Source organism: Nycticebus coucang, chromosome X, assembly GCF_027406575.1.
Source record: "Nycticebus coucang isolate mNycCou1 chromosome X, mNycCou1.pri, whole genome shotgun sequence".
NCBI lineage: Eukaryota > Metazoa > Chordata > Mammalia > Primates > Lorisidae > Nycticebus > Nycticebus coucang.
In genome coordinates this window covers 143,456,466-143,477,463 of record NC_069804.1, presented here as the reverse complement: position 1 = coordinate 143,477,463, position 20,998 = coordinate 143,456,466, and the positions used below count along the sequence as shown (strand labels likewise).

Genomic DNA, 20,998 nt, shown 5'->3' with positions numbered 1-20,998 from the left:
AACTTAAGGAACATCTTTTGGGTATCTGGCAGATGACATGAACTCTGACCTGCATCTAGTTAGAGAATGACCAGGGTATAATCAGGACATCTAGCTGCAATATAGATAATAAGGAAGTGCCTGGGCCACTGGGCCCAGATGTGCTTTCATTTGATGGGTAACAAGATGCCAGATATAAGGGGCTTCCCTAGCTGATACTCACTTCTGCCAATCAATGACCACAATTCATGTTATAATATAAATGCACCTTGAGGACATTATGCTAAGTGATATAAGCTAGTTACAAAAAGACAAATGCTATATGATTCTACTCATGTGAGATATCTAAAGTATAAAGTCAGATTTACAGAACCAAAAAGTAGAAGGATAGTTGTCAAGGGCTAGGAGGAAGGGGTAATTAATATTTAATGCACACAGTTTCAATTTTACAGAAAGAAAAAATTCTAGAGATCTGTTGCACAACAAAGTGAATATACTTAACACTACTCAACTGTATAGACACTTAAAATGTTTCTGATGGTAAATTAATGTTATATGATTATAACTATAATTAAGAGTAAAATGATTTTTTTTAAATAAAAAGTATTAACCTGGTCAATTTACTTTTTCAGGAATCAGCTATACTAAGAGCAAGCAACAAAAGATAATGGATAGGTGGCCGGGTGTGGTGGCTAACACCTATAATCCTAGCACTCTGGGAGGCTAAGGTGGAGGATAGCTAGAGCTCTGGAATTTGAGACCAGCCTGAGTGAGAGTGAGACCCCATCTTTACTTAAAAAAAAAAAATAGAAAAACTAGCCAGGCATGATGTCAGGCACCTGTAGTCCCAGGTACTGGGGAGGCTGAGGCAAGAGGATTGCCTGAGGCTAAGAGATTGGGGTTGCTGTGAGTTAAGATGATGCCACACCACTCTATCCAGGACAACAGAGTAAGACTCTGTGTTAAAAAAGAAAAGATAATGGGGCGGCGCCTGTGGCTCAGTGAGTAGGGCGCCGGCCCCATATGCCGAGGGTGGCGGGTTCAAACCCAGCCCCGGCCAAACTGCAACAAAAAAATAGCCGGGCGTTGTGGCGGGCACCTGTAGTCCCAGCTACTCGGGAGGCTGAGGCAAGAGAATCGCGTAAGCCCAAGAGTTGGAGGTTGCTGTGAGCCGTGTGACGCCACGGCACTCTACCGAGGGCGGTACAGTGAGACTCTGTCTCTACAAAAAAAAAAAAAAAAAAGAAAAGATAATGAATAATTAACAGAAAATGACTTGAAGATACCATCTTCTGTTTATAAAAAGATATTCCTTTTTCCTTTATGTCACTGTTAATATCTAGGGAGAAGAACAGCAAAATAAACCTTAAAATGGGCAGCGCCTGTGGCTCAAAGGAGTAGGGCACTGGCCCCCATATGCTGGAGGTGGCGGGTTCAAACTCAGCCCTGGCCAAAAACTGCAAAAAATAAAAAAAATAAAAATAAACCTTAAAAGGTCATATACTCCGCCAAACAAGGGGGAAAAGAGAAGGGCTTTGCTTTAGTTTTCCCACTTGGCAAATTACCCCAACCTATTCCCTTGGACTACAAACTAAGCTGCTTTTGGTCCACTATTAGAATTCACTTCCATGATGATATGAAGGTGTGGTAAACAGTGTTCTGTTTACAGACTTGGGAGCCTTTTCAATTGATGGCTATTTGCCCATAAATCATCTTAGCCAGAGTCTGAGTTCCCTGTTGGGATATTATAACAAATAAACCATTATGCTTATGGTATTTTGCTTTAGAAATTTGAAAAACACTTCTGTATACAGGTTTTTCAACACCTTATGACAATGCTTTGAGGCCAAGAAGGACTACATATTCCATTTTACAGATAAGAAAATACTTGAGGACAGTTTATATGCCTTATCCAAAACTTAGAAGTTAGAACTTCAATCAGATATTTTGTGTTCAAGTTGAAATCTCTTTCTAAATAGACCAACATGCAGCTGGTACATCCAGATATGGCTATATTGGTTGTTAAGATTGATCAGTACTCACACCATACAGAGTGTTAAATATGTTTAGTATCACCCCTGGTTATATTACTTCAATCTAAGCTTTTTCAAAGTAAGAGTTATATTTTTCAGGAACTACATATGATCACATAAGCATTACCCTCTCAAGAATCATAAGTAAAAAGAGAATAGATCTTAGAGTTAGACAGCTTGTGTTCCGGCTATGAATGTTTGCCCCCTCCAAAACTCATGTTGAAACTTAATCCCCAATGTGGCAGTACTGAGAGGTAGGGCTCTGAGAAGTGACTGGAGTTTTGTCTTCATGAATGGATTAATCCATTCATAGATTAATGGGTTAATGGACTGATGGTTTATCATGGGAGTGGGACTGGTGGGTTTATAAGAGGAAGAGAGACCTAAGCTAGCACACTCGGCTTCCTCGCTATGTGATTCCCTTTATTCCCTTGGGATTCCACAGAAAGTTCCCACCAGCAAGAAAGCCCTTACCAGATTTGGCCCCTTGACCTTGAACTCCTCAGCCTCAAGAACTGTAAGAAATAAATTCCTTCCCTTTTCTTTTTTTTTTTTTTTAGTAGAAACAAAGTCTTGCTCTGTCATCTAGTCTAGAATCTCAAACTCCTGGGCTCAAAGGATTCTTCCCAAGTAGCTGGAGAAAATAATTAAATTAATGCCCTCCCAGGTACCTAAGACTACAGGCATGTGCCATCATGCCTGGACTCTTTTTCTTTATAAATTACCTAGAATTAGAGATTCCGTTGTAAGCAACAGACTAATTGTTAAAATTACTAGAGTCCTGAGTATTTCCTCTTCTGTGTAAAAGAAAAAGCATAATAGTTTTATGCTACTAAAGAAAACGGACTAATACAATTCTAATCTTGGTTCTACAACTAAGTCCTCTAAGTCTCAGCGCATTCCTAAATAAACAAGAATAAGGATAAAGCACTTGGCACATGTGTTCAATAAATACTAGAATTTCCAAGCTTATAACTTTAAAAAGAATCAAAAAAGGTATATACATAAATATTGAATAGTCCCTTGTTTTGGTAAGATCTTGAGACCAAAACCATCATTCTTTATTATTTTTGTTTAAAAGAACACTTTTACCCACATTGTCATAATAGACTTCTAAAAACTTACCATAAGAAGTTAAAGGCACTATATTGAAGGATGGTCTAATTTTTCCTGCATTATCCTTGACCTCTATTTGGATATGTTCAAAACTAGAATCCTTCGCTTTAGTCAGGTCAAAGGAACAACTAATGTGTTGACCTTCTCTATAGATGTCTTCACATTGAAGAATCTTTCCCAGGCTTCTGTGCCTACGAGAGAAAATAAGACAACCTTCTGTACTATTTTTAACAAAGTATTCAATAAACAATGGCAAATTTTTTTTTAATGACTGAAGATGTCCATGAAAAGAAATATTTGCAATAAGATTGCTTTTTTAAAAACCCTATTTTAAAATATAGATCATTTCATACACTAAGCAGAAAAGACTGTTCCTTCTTGATGAACATGGGTACTGTCAGTGGCTATGGAAATTACTAGAGTCCTAAGTATTTGCTCTTCTGTGAAAAAAAGATGTTCTGAGACCAGGAGTGGAAGTTTTATGCCTCTTGAAAACACCCATCTGCTGAATTAATTCATCTGCTGAATTCATTCCATAGTTCCCAGCTGGCACCTCTGCCTGCTCCTTCCTTGTTTGTTTGGCTTGTTCCTTTCCCTCATCTTCTGTTTGTGGAGCAGGGATCTCACACTCACATTCATCTCTATTTTTGACTCCCACTCACCTCTAGTTTATCACTCCCAACCCTTGACTATAATTTCTATGCTGGGGATTCCTAGTCCTGACCTCTTAGCTCAGAGCTAGTCCCAGACCTCCATCTACTCTATTTGAACTTTCTACTCTTGCCTCAAATTTGGTGTCCAAAATTTATCATGCACCCTCTTTTCCACTGAACTGCTTTTTACTCCAGCCTTCCCATTTGTATCAGTTAGAGCTCATTTTCTCCAGGCTCCTAGATTTAGATACTTTGAAATCACCTTTTCCCCCTGTATTCTATCACTAAATTCTGTTTTTTCTTCCGTTGTAAAGCTTCTTGGATCCTTGCCTTCTATGATACTCCCATTGCCCACACCCTGATTCTCACCCTAATCACTTGGGGCTTCATTTCTTCTCCAGACTGACCTTCCTGACCTTTAATTATTAATACCCTCCAATCACTGCCACGTCAACCTTCCAAAACACAACAACTTTCTAAGTGTCTTCCTTTACTGTGTGGCTTTAAATGCCTCGTATAAGAAGTACTGCTGGTATCTTATTTCCCATTTTGCATCTATACATACCTCTCCCCAGTAATCATCAGCACGTAGCCCCGTGCAAATAGACAGAATGTGTTCACTACACTTTTTGGCCTGTCTCCACCTAGGCTATCAGAGAACTCTGTTTTTAGTTACTGGCAGAAGACACAGCATCAAGCCTTATCTCACTGGTCACAATGGAAGTTGTGCAAAGGTTCTACAGAAAAGGAATATAAACTTAAAATAATGAACTAAGAGTAAAAAGTCCCAAGTCCTTGAACTTCAGAATCCTCTGTAGCAATTTAAAACGCATATTTTTCCAACTCTCTCCCAGAGAATCTGACTTAGAAGGCTTTGTCAGGGCCTAGGAAGCAGAATTCTGAAAGCACTGCTCCAGGGGATTCTAATCAGTTTTTTTTTTTTAAGGCTTGGTGCCTGTAGTACAGTGGTTACAGTGCTGGCCACATGCACCAAGGCTGGTGGGTTCAAACCCAGCCCAGGCCAGCTAAACAACAATGACAACTGCAACCAAAAAATAGCAGGGCGTTATGGTGGGCACCTGTAGTCCCAGCTACTCGGGAGGCTGAGGCAAGAGAATCACTCAAGCCCAAGAGTTTGAGGTTGCTATGAGCTGTGATGCCACAGAACTCTACCAAGGGCAACATAGTGAGACTCTGTCTAAAAAAAAACTCAGGCCAAGTGCAGTGGCTCATGTCTGTAATCCTAGCACTCTGGGAGGCTGAGATGGGTGGATTGTTTGAGCTTATGAGTTTGAGACCAGCCTGAACAACAGCAAGACCCTGTCTTTACTAAAAAATAGAAAAACTGAGGCAAGACGATTGCTTGAACCCAAGAGTTGGAGGTTGCTGTGAGCTATGATGCTAGGGCACTCTACTCAGGGCGACAGTTTGAGATTCTGTCTCAAACAAAGAAACAAGAGCTAATGTATTTTACTCTTTCGAAGGCTATGTAAAGAGATGCTTCAATATGGAAAATGCTCTCTTCCTCCAAGAGATAGTATATAAGCTTTTCCTCCTTGTTGGAGGCCCCCGTAGTTTATGAGAAAAAATAGTGTTTTAAAAATTAAATTATTGTCATGAGTGCTTTTTGGATTAGACATCCTGGAATGCTTTCTGCCCATGGCCAGAAAGAGAAACTAGAGACAGTTATGACATTTTTCTTACATAACTAATGAAAACCATGTATAAAATTAATTTTTTTAATAATGAAAGCAACTCCTCTAATGGGTAATCTTTTAGATCCTTTTTTCCATTTTTGTAACCTGAGTATTTCAATATGGACTCCAGAAATAAAATGTTAAAACCATTTGGTTGTAATTTAGAGATAATAATGGCAAAATACCAGTTCTGGATGGACAGATTTTTGGACTTCTTGTGAAAGAGTTAGAGATAAGCTAAGATAGCAGGTGATTCCTGTTAAAATTTACACACTGAACTCTTCAGAATCACATTGCAGACATGAGGAAGAAATGGACAAATTAAAGGCTATTCCCTCAACTCTGAAGATGATTAATGTGGTAAGAAAAATTCCCAAAAATTAATTGGCATGGCTAGTCTGTGGCTACTCAGATCAGGCTCCTTTCAAATGCCAGACTATCCCTGCAGGGACACAAGTCACGGCCCTGTGGCTTTAAGGAATTACTTCGAATTCAAAAAATGACTCCACATTTTCTAGTCAGGGATCAGGGGAAATAGTTTTTGGTAGTTAGTTTGATGTCATTTTTAATAGTACCTAAACCATTTCTGGGTGCTTGGTAGGAGTACTGTGTCCTGACTCCCTTTTGTGGTTTTGATTGGAAAGATCTATCTAGAGGAGAAGGGGGAATAAGAGAGTATGGGTGAGGTGCTAATTCTGTGAAGTGGGGGGAAAGGCCAGCACTGTGTACTGACAACATGTGAACATGTGCAAGAAAATGAGGATGAATAATAAAAAAAAATGACAGCTATCATATGTTAAGTGCTTACTCTATACATACTAGCAGTGGCAGCTTCAAATACTTTTCATACAGTAACAGCCCTCACAACAACCTTAAGAAGTAGATACTATTATTACTATCTCCATTTTACATATTACAAAACTGAGGCTCAGAGACAAGGAACTAGCCCAAAATCACATTGCAGTAAGGAAGAGAACCAGGATTTTGAACCCAAGAAGTATGGCCAGAAAGAATAAGCTTCAAGGTGGTGAGGGCAAGAGATAGAATCTGTACCATCTATACCAGTGGTTCTCAACCTTCCTAATGCCGTGATGTATTTTCATTGTTACAAAAAGGTCACGACCCACAGATTGAGAACCGCTGATCTATACCATCCAACAGAACTTTCTGGGATTATGGAAATGTTGTATATCTGTGCTATCCAATACAAGAGCCATTAGTCACCTGTGAAATTGGCTAGTAAGACTGAGCAACTAAGTTCAAATTTGACCTAATTTTAAATAGTTTCAATTTAATGTAAATAGCCACGTGTAGCTGGCAGCTCCCTCTTTGGACAGCACAGGTGTCTGCTACAGAAAGCACACGTGCCAGTGGTGCAGCTCTGGACAGGTGCATAACAAGAAAAGCTTTGATTACCCCTCCCCCTTGGATGCCAGTGAACTGCCACTCTTTTGGAATTGCCTCTTGAGCCACCTCCAATGGTTATACAGATTGTACCCTGCAAAAAGACATCAGTTAGGGGCTGAAAGGCAGCCTAAGTACCATCTGCTGTCGGCTTTGGCAAAAGCCTGTATCAGCCCAGAGAAAGAGAAACACTTTAGCCCAGAGGACAAGGAATGTTTTGAATTTTTGGTCTAGTTTTGTTGTATTTGTTTTTTTGAGAAAGAGTCGCACTCTGTCACCCCAGCTAGAGTGCCTTGGTGTCAGCATAGTTCACAGCAACTTCAAAGTTCTGGGCTCAAGCCATCAGCCTCCCGAGTAGCTAGAACTACAGATGCTTGCCACAATGCCTAGCTAGTTTTTCTACTTCTAGTAGAGATGGGGTCTTGCTCTTGCTCAGGCTGGTCTTGAACTCATGAGTTCAAGTGATCCTCTTGCCTTAGCCTCTCAGAGTGAGACACCACACCACCCTGTTGGTCCAGATTTTTGTAATTAATTCACCCAGAGGGGACACTCTTTCTATGATTTTCAATGAGACTTGCTTTGTGCTAGTATATCCCCAAGGCACTTCTCTATTTTTCTTATAACAACTCAAAGGACTAGGCTACCATCTACCTCCAGTGCCATCCCCACACACTAATAGCTGGGTTATTTCCCTGCATAGTCTGCCATGGAATGAGATAAGAGTTTTGAGACTTCCCTTCTTTTCCTATGCCTTACATAGACTCTTTTTTTTTTTTGAGACAGAGTTTCACCATGTCGCCCTCAGTAAAGTGCTATGGCCTCACAGCTCACAGCAACCTCAAACTCTTGGACTTAAGTTATTCTCTTGCCTCAGACTCCTGAGCAGCTGGGACTACAGGAACCTGCCACAACACCTTGCTATTTTTTGGTTGCAGTTGTCATTGCTGTTTAGCAGGCTTGGGCCAGGTTCGAACCTGCCAGCCTTGGTGTATGTGGCCGGCGCCCTACTCACTGAGCTATGGGTGCTGAGCCACATAGACTTCTTATACAGACTTTTTATTTTTTTGCAGTTTTTGGCCGGGGCTGGGCTTGAACCCGCCACCTCCGGCATATGGGGCCGGCGCCCTACTCCTTTGAGCCACAGGCGCCGCCCATATGCAGACTCTTTAAAGGCTTTCCCTATTGCTCTACCAATAATGACTCCAGGTAATAAACACAGGGAATCATACCAACTCTCAAGACATTTTAAAAGCCTGAGTAACAGCTCTCCCTAGCCTTCACTGAAACATCAACAGAGCCAGACTACTTCTATGGCTTAGTTCTTTGGCCCCTTTACTAGCTATTCGTCGGGGAGCCACATCTACTCAAATCCTTCTCTCTGTTTATTCCTCAACTATAATGCTCCTCAGTTACTACTAAGTCCTCACCCTAGCCCTGAATGTTCTCTAGCTTTGGGTCCTACCAAACATACACAACTTATTTATGAAACATGTACCACATGACAGGCACCACGGGAAACAATGCACAGCCCTTGCTCTCAAGGGAGATTGCAGCCTGTGGCAGGCCACCACCAAGTAAACAGGAAATGATAACACAATGTGCTGAGTACTATGACATGGGAAAGTGCGAGGTGCCATGTCTAGACTTGAGAGGGCAAGGGTTTTTGGAGAGGAAATGGTGTCCAAGCTAAGGACAAATAAGAGGTGAAAAGGAAAGGCCTGTGCTACAAGAGGACACAGAATGTTTCCACTATTCTGTTGGAATATTCTGTTTGAATTCCAGCATTCTGCTGGAATATTTCAAGAGTCAGTTTGAAAAACCACAAGAAGTTCAGTGTGGGACAGTAGGCTACATGAGAGGCAAGGGTGCAGGGAGGCAGATGTGACGGAGGCTGGAGAATTTGACAGGGGCCAAGTCATAAAGGGCTATTTGTTGAGCTGAAGAGTTTAGACTTTAACCTGAAGCCACCAGAGAGCCACTGAAGAGTTTTAAATGAAGGAGAAACAACAGGTACCAAGAATGAGCAACTGAAACTATGAAACCACAAATGGGAATTATTTACATTGGGGTTGGTAGGGGACAAACCTCCAGACAGTCACATAATCTCAGTGCTGTCTGGCTTCACCTGCAGGTCCTCTCAACTATGCCAGGAGGACACTTCCACCAGGGAGGACGGTGAATGGGAACTCCAGAGCAACTTTGGAGGTTTTCATTCAAAACCTTATGTGATTTTTTTGCACTCTATTCCATGATACAGCCATCAGTGTTTTGATGTACCAAAACTACTTTCCATCAAGTTATCAGGCAAAATAGGGACTCCAGAATGAAAGGCCATGTTTATGCCATAGTTTCAGAAGTCCTGGCCATGACCCTTCCCATCCCATTCTCTTAGAAGCAGCCTTAACAAATGCTACTAAGGGGGACAAGGCCACATAGAGGGTAGACTTCTAATGCTAGGTCTTCCCTTCTCCGTCTGGTATCATACTGACTAAATATCTCCGTTCCTTGGAACAATCTTCCCCAGAGGCCAGCCTCTGAGAAACTCCCTCATGTGGTCAGTCTTCTCTTTTCATGAAAGCCTGCCAGCCTCTCCCCTACCCCAACCACCACTTCGAGCTCCTCCCTTGCTTCCCACAGGAGTCTATCCCTCTGCAATAGCCTTCAGCATACGCGGTCTTATTTTATTATGAGTAACCACACTGGGCACTATCTCTCCCTCTATATTTTAACACATTAACTGCCATGTGAGTTGTATTTAACTTATGCTAGTTTTGAGCCCAGGACCTCGTGACGTATATGTAACTCACATGTCTCTTGGCCTAATAAAACACTGTGGCCCCAAGGAAAAACTTTTTTTTGCCTAGTATGGCAGTCAGTGTGTTAAGCTTTAAGAGCAAAAAGACATGTTTCTTGTCTCTGCTGCCAATTCAGTGCTTTCTCCACACAGGATGCTAAATAAACATTTACTGAATTGAACCGGATTAACTTGACTCATTCTTTCTTCCTTGTTATGTTGCTAATAATTCTAGGCTCTAAGGAAAGGAAATGATTAAAGACTAACTTAGAAATTTAACAAAGTTTGTAGTAGGTATAGTGACAAATACCAAACACCAAAGTATCAAATACCAAAATATCAGTTATTTTGTGGGACACTAAACTAGTTTTTGACCCTAGGCATGTTATCATTGCTTTTTTTTTTTTTTTTTTTTTTTTGAGACTTCCTGTCACTCACTCACCTGGGGTACAGTGGCATTGCCTTAGCCTAGCTCATGGCAACCTCAAACTCCTGAGCTCATGCTATCATCCTACCTCAGCCTCCTGAGTAGCGGGGACAACAGGTACCTGCCACCACCCTCAGCTAATTTTTCTATTTTAGTAGAGACAGGGTCTCGCTTTGCTCAGGCTAGTCTTGGACTCATAACCTCAAGCTATGCTGCTGCCTTGGCCTCCCAGAGTGCTAGGATTATAGGCATGAACCGCCACGCCTTTATAAAAAGTAAATAATAACTCATACATTGTTGATGGGAATGTAAGATAGTCTAACTGTTCTAGAAAATAGTTTGACTTTCTTTTTTTTATAAAACTAAATATGCAATTACAATATGACCCATCGATTTTACTCTTGGGCATATATTCCAAAGAAATGAAAAGTTATTTTCACATAAGAAACCTGTATGTTAATATTTACAGCAGCTTCATTCATGACAGCAAAACAATAACAACCCTGGAAACAACCAAGATCCCCTTTAATGAATGAATGGTTAAATAAACTGGTACAGCCACACCATGGACTACTACTCAGCAATAAAGAGAAATGAACTTTTTTTTTTTTTTTTTTTTTGAGATGGAGTCTCACTCTGTCGCCCTGGGTAGAGTGTCGTGGTGTCATAATAGCTCACAGTAACCCCAGTCTCTTGGGCTCCAGCGAGTCTCTTGCCTCAGCCTCCTGAGTAGCTGGGACCTCTAGCCACAACGCCCAGCTAGTTTTTCTATTTTTAGTAGAAATGGGGTCTTGCCCTTACTCAGGCTGGTCTTGAACTCCTGAGCTCAAGCAATCCACTGGCCCTGGTCTCCTAAAGTGAGCCATTGCACCCTGCCATGAACTCTTGATAGGTACAAGTTGTATGGAACTTGTAACTATGAGACCAACTCAAACTGATTCACCATGACTTAAGTTGCTACAGATGGTGCAAAGCCAAAATCACAAGTCATGTAGCTGGAGTATACACAGTGAGAAAGGGTTTTAACTCCCTAACTATAAACACCATAAGCCTGGCCGACTGGCTGGATTTGCGTCAGCTGGGACTAGTCAGAAATGGCATAAAAGCTGGAACCACCCCTAGATCAAGGAGACAGATTTGAGCATTGGCTCTTGTATGCTTGACAGTGACTTGCAATAAAGCTTTTTCTTTTTTTAAAAGCTAGTATCATAGTATTGGCTTCTGTGCGCATCAGGAAGCCAGCATGTTGCTCCAAACAATCTCAAGGGCATTATGCTGAGTGAAAAAGAAAAGCCAGTCTTCAGTGGTTATTTACTATAGGATTCCCTTGTAGTAACATTATTGCAATGAAAAAAAATTATAAAGATGGAAAACAGATTAGTGTGATTGACAGAGGTTAGAAACTTGGGGGAGAGGAATGATTGGGAGAGGGGGTACAGGAGGAAGGTGGATGTGGCAATAAAAGGGCAACTACAGAGATATTTGTGGTGATCACATTCTGTGATCTTCACAAGGGAAAAAATTACATAGAACTACACATGCAAGTGCATGTCAAACTGGTGAAATATGAATAAAATTAGTGGATTGTACCTATGACCATTTTCTGGTTTTTGATATTATACTATAATTGCACAAGATGTTACCACTTGGATAAATTGGGTAAATAGTATATGGGATCTCCCTGCACACTTCTATTTTTTTGCAGTATAAATTCTGTGGGTCTATATATTTTTAATTTTTTATTATTATTTCAGATCAATTTGAGGGTACAAAGAATTAGGTTACAATGTTTGCATTTATTAGGTAGAATCCCTCTTATAATTGTTGTGGGTCTACATTTTAAAATAATTTTTTTTAAGTAGACACCAAAGCAGATACATTTTTTCCCCTGAAGAAACTGCCCATCTTCTTAAATCTGCAGAGAAGAATAGACTTTTTTTAAAAACTAGATTGGAGCCAAAGGCTCCTAACACAATCACAATTAGTATTCCAGTAATTCTACTGCACGTACTCACCAATAGTGGAAAGTATAGTTAGTGTCAGGACTTGTATTCTTGCCAGGGAGCCAAGAACACTTCATATAGCTCAGGTTGTGCCAAACACATTGGAGCTCAGTCACAGCCGTCTCAGGATCACCTGGAAAATTCAGGCCAAAAGTTTAGTACCTTTCTTTCCTTATAATACAAACTACCCAACTGCTCTGTGGCATGGGGGATAGTGAAGGTGTTTAACAGTGCTTTCCCAGAGAGCTAAACCCTAATCTCTCACCCCATTTTACTCAGACATTATCCAGGAGGGAGAAAAATCCAAATCTAATTTGTTCACAACTTTCTCTCTCACCTCCTGATACAAAGAAATCATTTCTGGGAGGGTGCAGGGTGGCTTACACCTGTAACCCCAGCACTCTGAGAGGCTGATGCAAGATTTCTTGAGCTCAGGAGTTTGAGACTAGCCTGAGCAAAGCAAGACCTGGTCTCTACTAAAAATAGAAAAATTAGCAGGGTGTAGTGGCATGTACCTGTAGTTCCAACTACTCAGGAGGCTGAGACAAAAGAATTGCTTGAGTCCAAGAGTTTGAGGTTGCTGTGAGCTATGAAAGCATGGCATTCAACCTCAGAACAAATGAGTGAGACTCTGTCTCAAAACAAAACAAAACAAAAATAAAAGAAGAAAAGAAAAAAGAAAACATCTGTGAGGGACCCTAACTCTTGTTCCATAGGCAATGACTACATTCCTAAATGAGTGTGGAAATATAAACAACCCCTATATCTACCAGTCTCAAAAAAAAGCCTCATTGTGGTATAACTTACCTTCCTGTCTTTTGATCAATACTGACACAACTTGCTGGGCACAGTGGCTCATGCCTGTAATCCCAGCACTCTGGGAGGCCAAGGCAGGAAGACTACTTGAGCATAGGAGTTCGAGACCAGCCTGAGGAAGAGTGAGACCCCACCCCTACTAAAAATACAAAAACTAGCTGAGCATCACAGTAGTCCCAGCTACTCAGGAGGCTGAAGCAAGAGGATTGCTTGAGCACAAGAGTTTGAGGTTGCTATGAACTATGACGCCCTGGCACTCTACCCAGGGCAACAAAGCGAAACTCTGCCTCAAAAAAAAAAAAAAAAATACTGACATGGGCGGTGCCTGTGGTTCAGAGGAGTAGGGCACCGGCCCCATATGCCAGAGGTGGCGGGTTCAAACCTAGCCCCAGCCAAAAAACCGCAAAAAAAAAAACACTGACACATCTTGTTTTTAAAAAATTAAACATTCTGGGAAAACAATTCTGGAAAAAGGGAAGTATAGCTTAACCCTCAATAGTTACCTGTTGTGTGCAATGAGTTTAGGTGTCCTATAATCTTTCTGAGCTGAAATTGCTATTTTTATAAAGCCATTTTAGTTAAGTTATCATGTCTTTAAATGCCTCTGTTTAAAATGTCAACCTGCTATTTCCCCCATGATTCTTGAAGAGGTATGGTACTGAGCTATCATCAACCATTGTATGCCATGGCATATTTTAGTTTATTTTTCAGATTATTAAATTCCTACAGAAATGAGAATAGGGTAGGTAAGTTGTTTTAAGCCATGCTCCAAGCCCCCAGGCAGTCCTGGATTTTACGCGTGTACTTTTACAAATGTACTCTATGTTTGTGGTCAGTGCAAAGTAGGCAGAGATAATGTAGTGCTAATGTTTAGAGGTTGGAGATGGGGCTTTGCCTTCCACAACCAAGGAACAATATAATATTAATAGATAATATGTATACAGGATTTACTCTTTAGGCAGGCAGGCCAGGCACAGAATAGCCAGGCACTATTCTGATCCCCTCACATATACTGACTTACGTAATCTAACAACTATGGGAAGTAGATACCATCATAATCTCCATCTTATAAATAAGGAAACTGAGGTACAAAGGGGCTAAGTAATCTGCCCAAGGTCATACAACTAACAGCTGGCAGAGCTGGTATTTAAACTTAAGACAGTTGTTCTCTGGTACCCTTGCTCTTAATAAGTATATGCTACTCCCTGTATCTAAGAGCCAGAAGGATAATGGGTGAGCTGGGATTGGGGTACAATAATGAACCTCACTATCTGTCAGCTTTTCCTTGGGCTAGACTTGTACTGGAGCGGGGCCAGCATGCTTATCTCTCCCTTTTTAACATCTTTCCCCAAATATATCCTGCATATTGAACTAATCTTCACATCTAATGAGTAACATAGTATTTTGATTTTTCTAAAGCACTGTACCTAGAATGTGAAGGTAGTCAGCAAGTCACTCAGTTCCCTTCTTCCTCATAAAATGGATCAGGGTAATAACATATGCCTTACTCTACAACATAAGCTTGTGAGGCTCGATTTAGAGGAGGGGTGTGTGTGTGTGTGTGTGTGTGTGTGTGTGTGTGTTCTAACTATCAGGAATTATTACTCACCTTGTTTGTGAGCACCTTGAAGACAGAGACAGCCTCTATTTTCATTGTGTTGCCAGTACCCAATATAGTGCCTGGCACTTATTAGACTTGGCAAGTGTTTGAGAATTAAATTAATTAATGAACAATGAACACAAGCATGTAGAACATTTGGATTCATTCTCTAAACACCAAGAGAAAGTACTTTCAGTTGTTACCTTCAGGGGGTGAGATACACTTTTCCACCAAAATGCTAGGCTCCTCACTTTCATTGGTGCTACACTGGGTCCCCACATGCAGACAAATCTTCTCATTCAGGGGTACTTCTTTTGAACGATGAGTTTCTGGAGCAATTATCTAAGGTTAGGGAATTAAAAGACACACAAAAATACATGTAAATAATAAAATATTAGCATGCCCAAATGTGTGAAAAATGGTAAGTTATCAAATGGTGTCGGTAAGTAACTGTTAACTGAAGGTGACTTTGTTCCCTCTGCCACCCTCAGGGACATTTTTGGTTATTTTAACTTGAGATAGGGAGGCTCCTGGCATGTCATGGGTAGTGGTCAGGGATGCTGCAGAACATCCTACATCACATATGACAAGCCCTTCCCCCTACTACAAATCCTTCGCCATATGTCAGCAATGCCATGGTTGACAAACCCTGGTACAGATAAAATACAATTTCCAACAATGCAAACCATCGTGAAATTTACCTATAAATCTACCATGCTAACGTATTAACTATCTAAAACCAATTTTAAAGCAAACGATATGATTATCAAAATTCAATTCTAAGATGATGCAGTATAACATCAGGATCAAGGCAAAAAAAAAAGATTGCTTTAAAAATCTAGTAATCAGGCTTGGCACCTGTAGCACAGTGGTTATGTATGGTGCTGGCCACATGCACCGAGATTGGCAGGTTCGAACCCAGCCCAGGCCAGCTAAACAACAATGACAACTGCAACAAAAAAAAATAGCCAGGCGTTGTGGCGGGCACCTGTAGTCCCAGCTACTTGGGAGGCTGGGGCAAGAGAATCACTTAAGCCCAAGAGCTGGAGGTTGCTGTGAGCTGTGACGCCATGGCACTCTACTGAGGGCTACATAGTGAAACTCTGTCTCAAAAAAAAAAAAAATTAGTAATCATGGTTACGTCTAGGAAGTAGAAATAGAGGCGATACCTACAAAGGGGAACTTTTCATTAAACCCTTCTCTATACTATTGGACTATTTTGACTATCTCAAACACTGTATAAACTTCAAGGGTTGGTTGGCTAGGCCCAGTGACTTATGCCTGTAATCCTAGCACTCTGGGAAGGTGAGGCAGAAGGATCCCTTGAGCTAAGGAGTTCAAGACCAGCCTCACCAAGAGTAAGACCACGTCTCTTCTAAAAACAGAAAAAATTAGCCAGGCATTGTGGTGGGTGCCTACAGTCCCATGGCATTCTGGCATGGGCAACAATGAGACTCTGTCACTAAAATACATTAATTAATTAATTAATTCATTCATTCATCCAAGGGTTGCTATATGTGCTCAGTATATACACTCTTATTGTCAAAAGTAGATAAGCTTTATGGAACCAGAGGAAGCCAACTTATACATATCATACAGGCATAAATCGCCAATCTGGTTGTTATGATTTAGAATAATGAGACTAAATGGCTCTCTAAGAAACTAACATTTCCCAAATTGACAGACTTGGAATAATTAAGAATGGAGCTGCTTTTAATCAGAGCTCCAAGTAGAGCACTTCCTGTTTTGCAATAGTTTCTAACTTGAGTTTGAGACAGTATTTCCTTTTATTTACATGCTGATGACCACAACGGAGATGACCACAAAGGAGAAAACTTACCATCGTTAGCTCTATCTACCACCCCAAGGAGCTATTTATTCTGCTGTATCATATGCCTGATGCCAGCAGAACATCAGGGCAAATGTGAGATATCCTTAAAACATATCCTTTCTCCAAGGGGAGAAATAACTAGCAAATCAACAATGAATAAACCATAGCAAAAACATGAAAACAAAATCAATTCATAGAGACAGAATAGCTCTTAGCTCCAATCAAAACAGCATTCCTAGTACTTTGGGAGGGCAAGGCAAGGGGACCACTTCAGCTCAGCAGTTCAAAACCAGCCTGAGCAAAAGCAAGAGCAAGAGCAAGACCCTGTCTCTACCAAAAAATAATAAGAAAAATTAGCCAGGTGTTGTGGTGGGTGCCTATAGTTCCAGCTACGCAGGAGGCTGAGGCAGGAGAATTGCTTGAACCCAGGAGTATGAGGTTGCTATAATGGCCACTGCATTGGAGACTGGGCAACAGAATGAGACTCTGTCAAACAAACAAACAAATAAACAAATAAAGGAGTTGGTCAGCCCTGAAAGAGCAGAAAAAGAAATGCCTGCAAGCAAAATCCTTGGCAGGAAAAAAGAGGTGATTTAGCTACACAGACATTGAGTATTTCTGTTAGCAAAGCTATGGCTTCCCCTCAGTGGAGCCTCAAATATTCTTAGCCAAGTACATTTTCACAGCTAATTCCTGATTCCCTGCCAAAAAACCTACTTATCATCTGGCTTCACGTATAGGCTCTGCCTGTAGGGATAGAATGTACCAGTTATGCTGACAGAAGTCTTCTTGGAAGGCTTTATCATCATCGTTTTCACAACAAAGTAAGAACTTGGTCCTTGAGAGATGAATTATGCTGAGAAAATGAGACATCTGAGCCTATAAAGCTGAAGATCTGCCCCCAAGATCATGGTACTAGTGATAGAAAGGCTTCAAAATGCAAGCTTTACCCAACCTCACAATTTTACTAAGTTCAAGTCCTATATATCTCTGAAGAAGCCACCCTTATCCCAGGATCCTCAATAATAATTGTTTGGCAGCTACGTTTGCCCTTTATGGATACTGTATGTTCATACAGGGGAAAATGTATGTAGGTAAATGCCATAAAGTAGAACCATCATGGAAAAATCTCAGTTTTCCTATTATATTAGATATCACTACAGTTAAAGGGCTGAGGAGTTTTATTACATAAAGATTATCTTAAAAGAATTTTTAGGATTCACATATACCCTAAAATGTGTCAAACGATCTATGAACCAAGTGTATGGTGCCCCATGATCATATTAATGTACACAGCTATGATTTAATAAAAATTAAAAAAGAAAAAATAAATAAAACCATCCCTGTGGAAAAGCTGAAAAAAAAAAAGAATTTTTAAATTAAAAATATACATTAGTATCTATCAAAATTACATCTAGATAAGAGTAATAAGTTCTAGTGGTCTATACCACTGTCAGATTAACAAGAGATATTACATAGTTTTGAATAGTTAGAAGGAAGATTAAACAACTCAAACATAAAGAAATGATGTTTGAGATGTTGGATATGCTAATTACCCTAATCTAATTACTATACATTATATGCATTGAAACATCACTTCGTGGATATGTACAATTATTATTTGTCAATTAAAAAATGAAATTATAAAAAAAACTTCAGTAGAGTGGTGCCTGAGGCTCAGTGAGTAGGGCACCGGCCCCATATACTGAGGGTGGTGGGTTTGAACCTGGCCTCAGCCAAACTGCAACAACATCAAAAGAAAAAAAATAGCTAGGTGTTGTGGCAGATGCCTGTAGTCCCAGCTACTCAGGAGACTGAGGCAAGAGAATAGCCTAAGTCCAAGAGCTGGAGGTTACTGTGAGCTGTAACATCACAGCACTCTACCGAGGGTGACAAAGTAAGACTCTGTCTCTAAAAACAAAACAAACAAACAAAAAAACCCTTCAGTATCTAAATCTGAACCTTATGTTTTGGGCATATAAATAATAAAATAACTTAGAAAAGAGACAGACAGAGAAGTTTTTTTTTTAATTTTTTTAAATCTCTTTCAAAGTTCAAAGTAAATAATATTAAATTGGCATGAATAAAGTAGGAACCCTGATAATCAGTGACTGCCAAGTCAAGCTTATCTCTCTCTATCAGACAAGGAACTAAATCCCTCCCAGCAGATCCTGTATGTGTGATGGCTCCAACATGACTTCTGACTTTGGTGAATCATTCCACTGGTAGCTGCTGTATAACATTGTGCTCCACCCCTCAGGGAATATGGCCTCCTTTGACAACTTATCAAAAACCAAGGCCAGAGTCCTGAACTGATCCCTCACTCTCAGGACCAATGTTCACTTGGCTAGACCACACTTTTTCCAACTCCAGAATTCCTTTCTTAGAAGGAAAGGGAGTCAGCGTCAGCCTCTCGGGATGCCTGGCCCTTTGATTCATTTGCCTATGAGACTTGCCTATCTCCTAATGAAGAAAGATACCTAAAATCAGAAGCCAAATCCTTTTACTTGCCAGACTGAGGAACTGCAGGGTAGACATACAGTTCATGTGCAATTTACTATGTTAAACTATTTTAAATTGCACATTAACTTTATGTCCACCCTGTATAAGACACTGACAAAACAATAGTGGAGGGCAGCCATTTACATTAATGTTTTCTTTTTAAAAAATCTACAGGGCTTGGTGTGGTGGCTGGTGTCTGTAATTCTAGCATTCTGGGAGGCCAAGGCAGGGTAGGAGTTTTACTTGAGCTCAGGAGTAAGAATTTCTCTTACAAGACCAGCCTAAGTAAGAGCAATACCACATCTCTACCTAAAACAGACATTTTACTGGGAAAGCTGAGGCAAGAGGATTGCTTGAATCCAGGAGTTTGAGGTTTCTGTGAGCTAGGCTGATGCCATGGCACTCTTGTCTGGGCAACAGAGTGAGACTCTGTCTCAGATTAAAGAAGTGGCAATTTCATATGGTTTACCCTAACAGTAATAATAAAAACTAACAATTACCTAGCATTAACTCTGTGGCAGCTGCATTATAAACTTCATATCCTTAATGTATACACCATCCATATGAAGTGGGAACTATTATTACCCCCCTCACTCTACCCTGCATTTTACAAACAAGAAAATAGAGGCTCAGAGAAGTTAAGTGACTTGCCCAAAGTCTTACAGCTTGAAAGGGGAAGAGGCAAAATTTCAAACCCAATTCTACATGATTCTATTACCTTCTAAAGTTACTTTAGTTTCTGTAAATACAGGAGAAATTAGCCCCATTTCTAGGCTAGAATATCAGTATGGCTACCTGATTGATCTTTGACAAGCTAAACTTACTAAATGCAGAATACAAATGTCTACATACAATAACTAAGAAAATGCCATGAAGGCTACGTTGAACAGTTTGATGAGAATATTTCAGATTGTATATGAAACCAGCTCATTGTACCCCTTGATTGCACTAATGTACACAGCTATGATTTAACAATAAAAAATAATAATAATATTAAAAAGAAAAATAAATAAATTTAAAAAAAGAAAAGTTTTTACTTTATTAGAAATATTGTTCAGAATATTGTTCTGTCATATTTGAAATGTGATCTGAAAAGTAAACAATAAACTTAAAATTTATTATTAAAAAAAAAAAAACCTAAAAGGTAAAGTCTCCTCATGGTTTCAATTAGATCCTAAGGTGACCATGGGGTTTATACCCAGAGGTACTTCAAGATGTTCCCCTGAGTTTATCAGGTTGAACTACCAAAATAGCCACCTGAGACTCCAAATACCTAAGGCCTTTTCTTACAAACAAGAGGAAGCCAAAAGTATGCAAAAGAAGAGTTTCACTGCTAGAAATATCATAGGTCACCATAGGCCAGGTGTGGTGACTCACGCAGGTAATCCTAGCACCCTGGGAAGCTGGCGCAGGATTGTTTGATACCAGCCTGAGCAAGAGGGAGTTCCTATCTCTACAAAAAATAGAAAAATGAGCCCATGGTACATGCCTGTAGTCCCAGCTACTCCGGAGGCTAAGGCAGGAGGCCTGCATGAGCCCAGGAGTTTGAAGTTGCTGTGAGCTACGATGATATCTGGGCTCTCTAACCTGGGGCAACAAAGGGAGGCTCTGTCTCAAAAAAAAACTTAAAATGCAAATACCAGCCTTGCCCCGTGGTTCACCCCCATAATCCCAGCACTCTGGGAGGCCGAGGTGGGCAGATTGCCTGAGCTCACAGGTTTACGACCAGCCTGAACTAGAGTGAGACCCCATGTCTAAAATAGCCAGGTGTTGTGTTTGACGCCTATAGTCCCAGCTACTTGAGAGGCTGAGGCAAGAGGATCTCTTGAACCTAAGAGTTTGAGGCTGCTATGAGCTATGATGCCATAGCACCCTATCAGGGGGTGACAAAGTGAGACTCTGCCTCAAAAAATAAATGAATGAATAAATAAATAAATAAATTTATGAAGTGAGTGTATGATGCCCCATAATCATATCATTGTATACAGTTATGATTTAATAAAAAAATTTAAAAAAAATAAAATAAAATAAATTGCAAATACCTCTGACTGGCCTCAAATTTTTATCAATTTAATTTTTATCAACCACAATTTAACCCTGCAGCCAGACAGAGGAAAGGAAAGGCAGATCACCAAGTTTTCCT

At 40.3% G+C, this 20,998-nt stretch overlaps 1 protein-coding gene across 1 annotated transcript in view; it reads right to left on the bottom strand.

Annotated features, from left to right (window-relative positions):
* The window catches only part of IL13RA1 (interleukin 13 receptor subunit alpha 1), a 79,426-nt gene that overhangs the window by 46,753 nt on the left and 11,675 nt on the right, over window positions 1-20,998 (bottom strand). The window contains exons 3-5 of the mRNA XM_053579538.1: window positions 14,726-14,864; window positions 12,119-12,239; window positions 3,138-3,319 (exon numbers count right to left, since the gene is read on the bottom strand). Of these exons, the coding sequence (XP_053435513.1) occupies window positions 3,138-3,319; window positions 12,119-12,239; window positions 14,726-14,864 (442 nt within the window). The remainder of the gene's footprint in view (window positions 1-3,137; window positions 3,320-12,118; window positions 12,240-14,725; window positions 14,865-20,998) is intronic.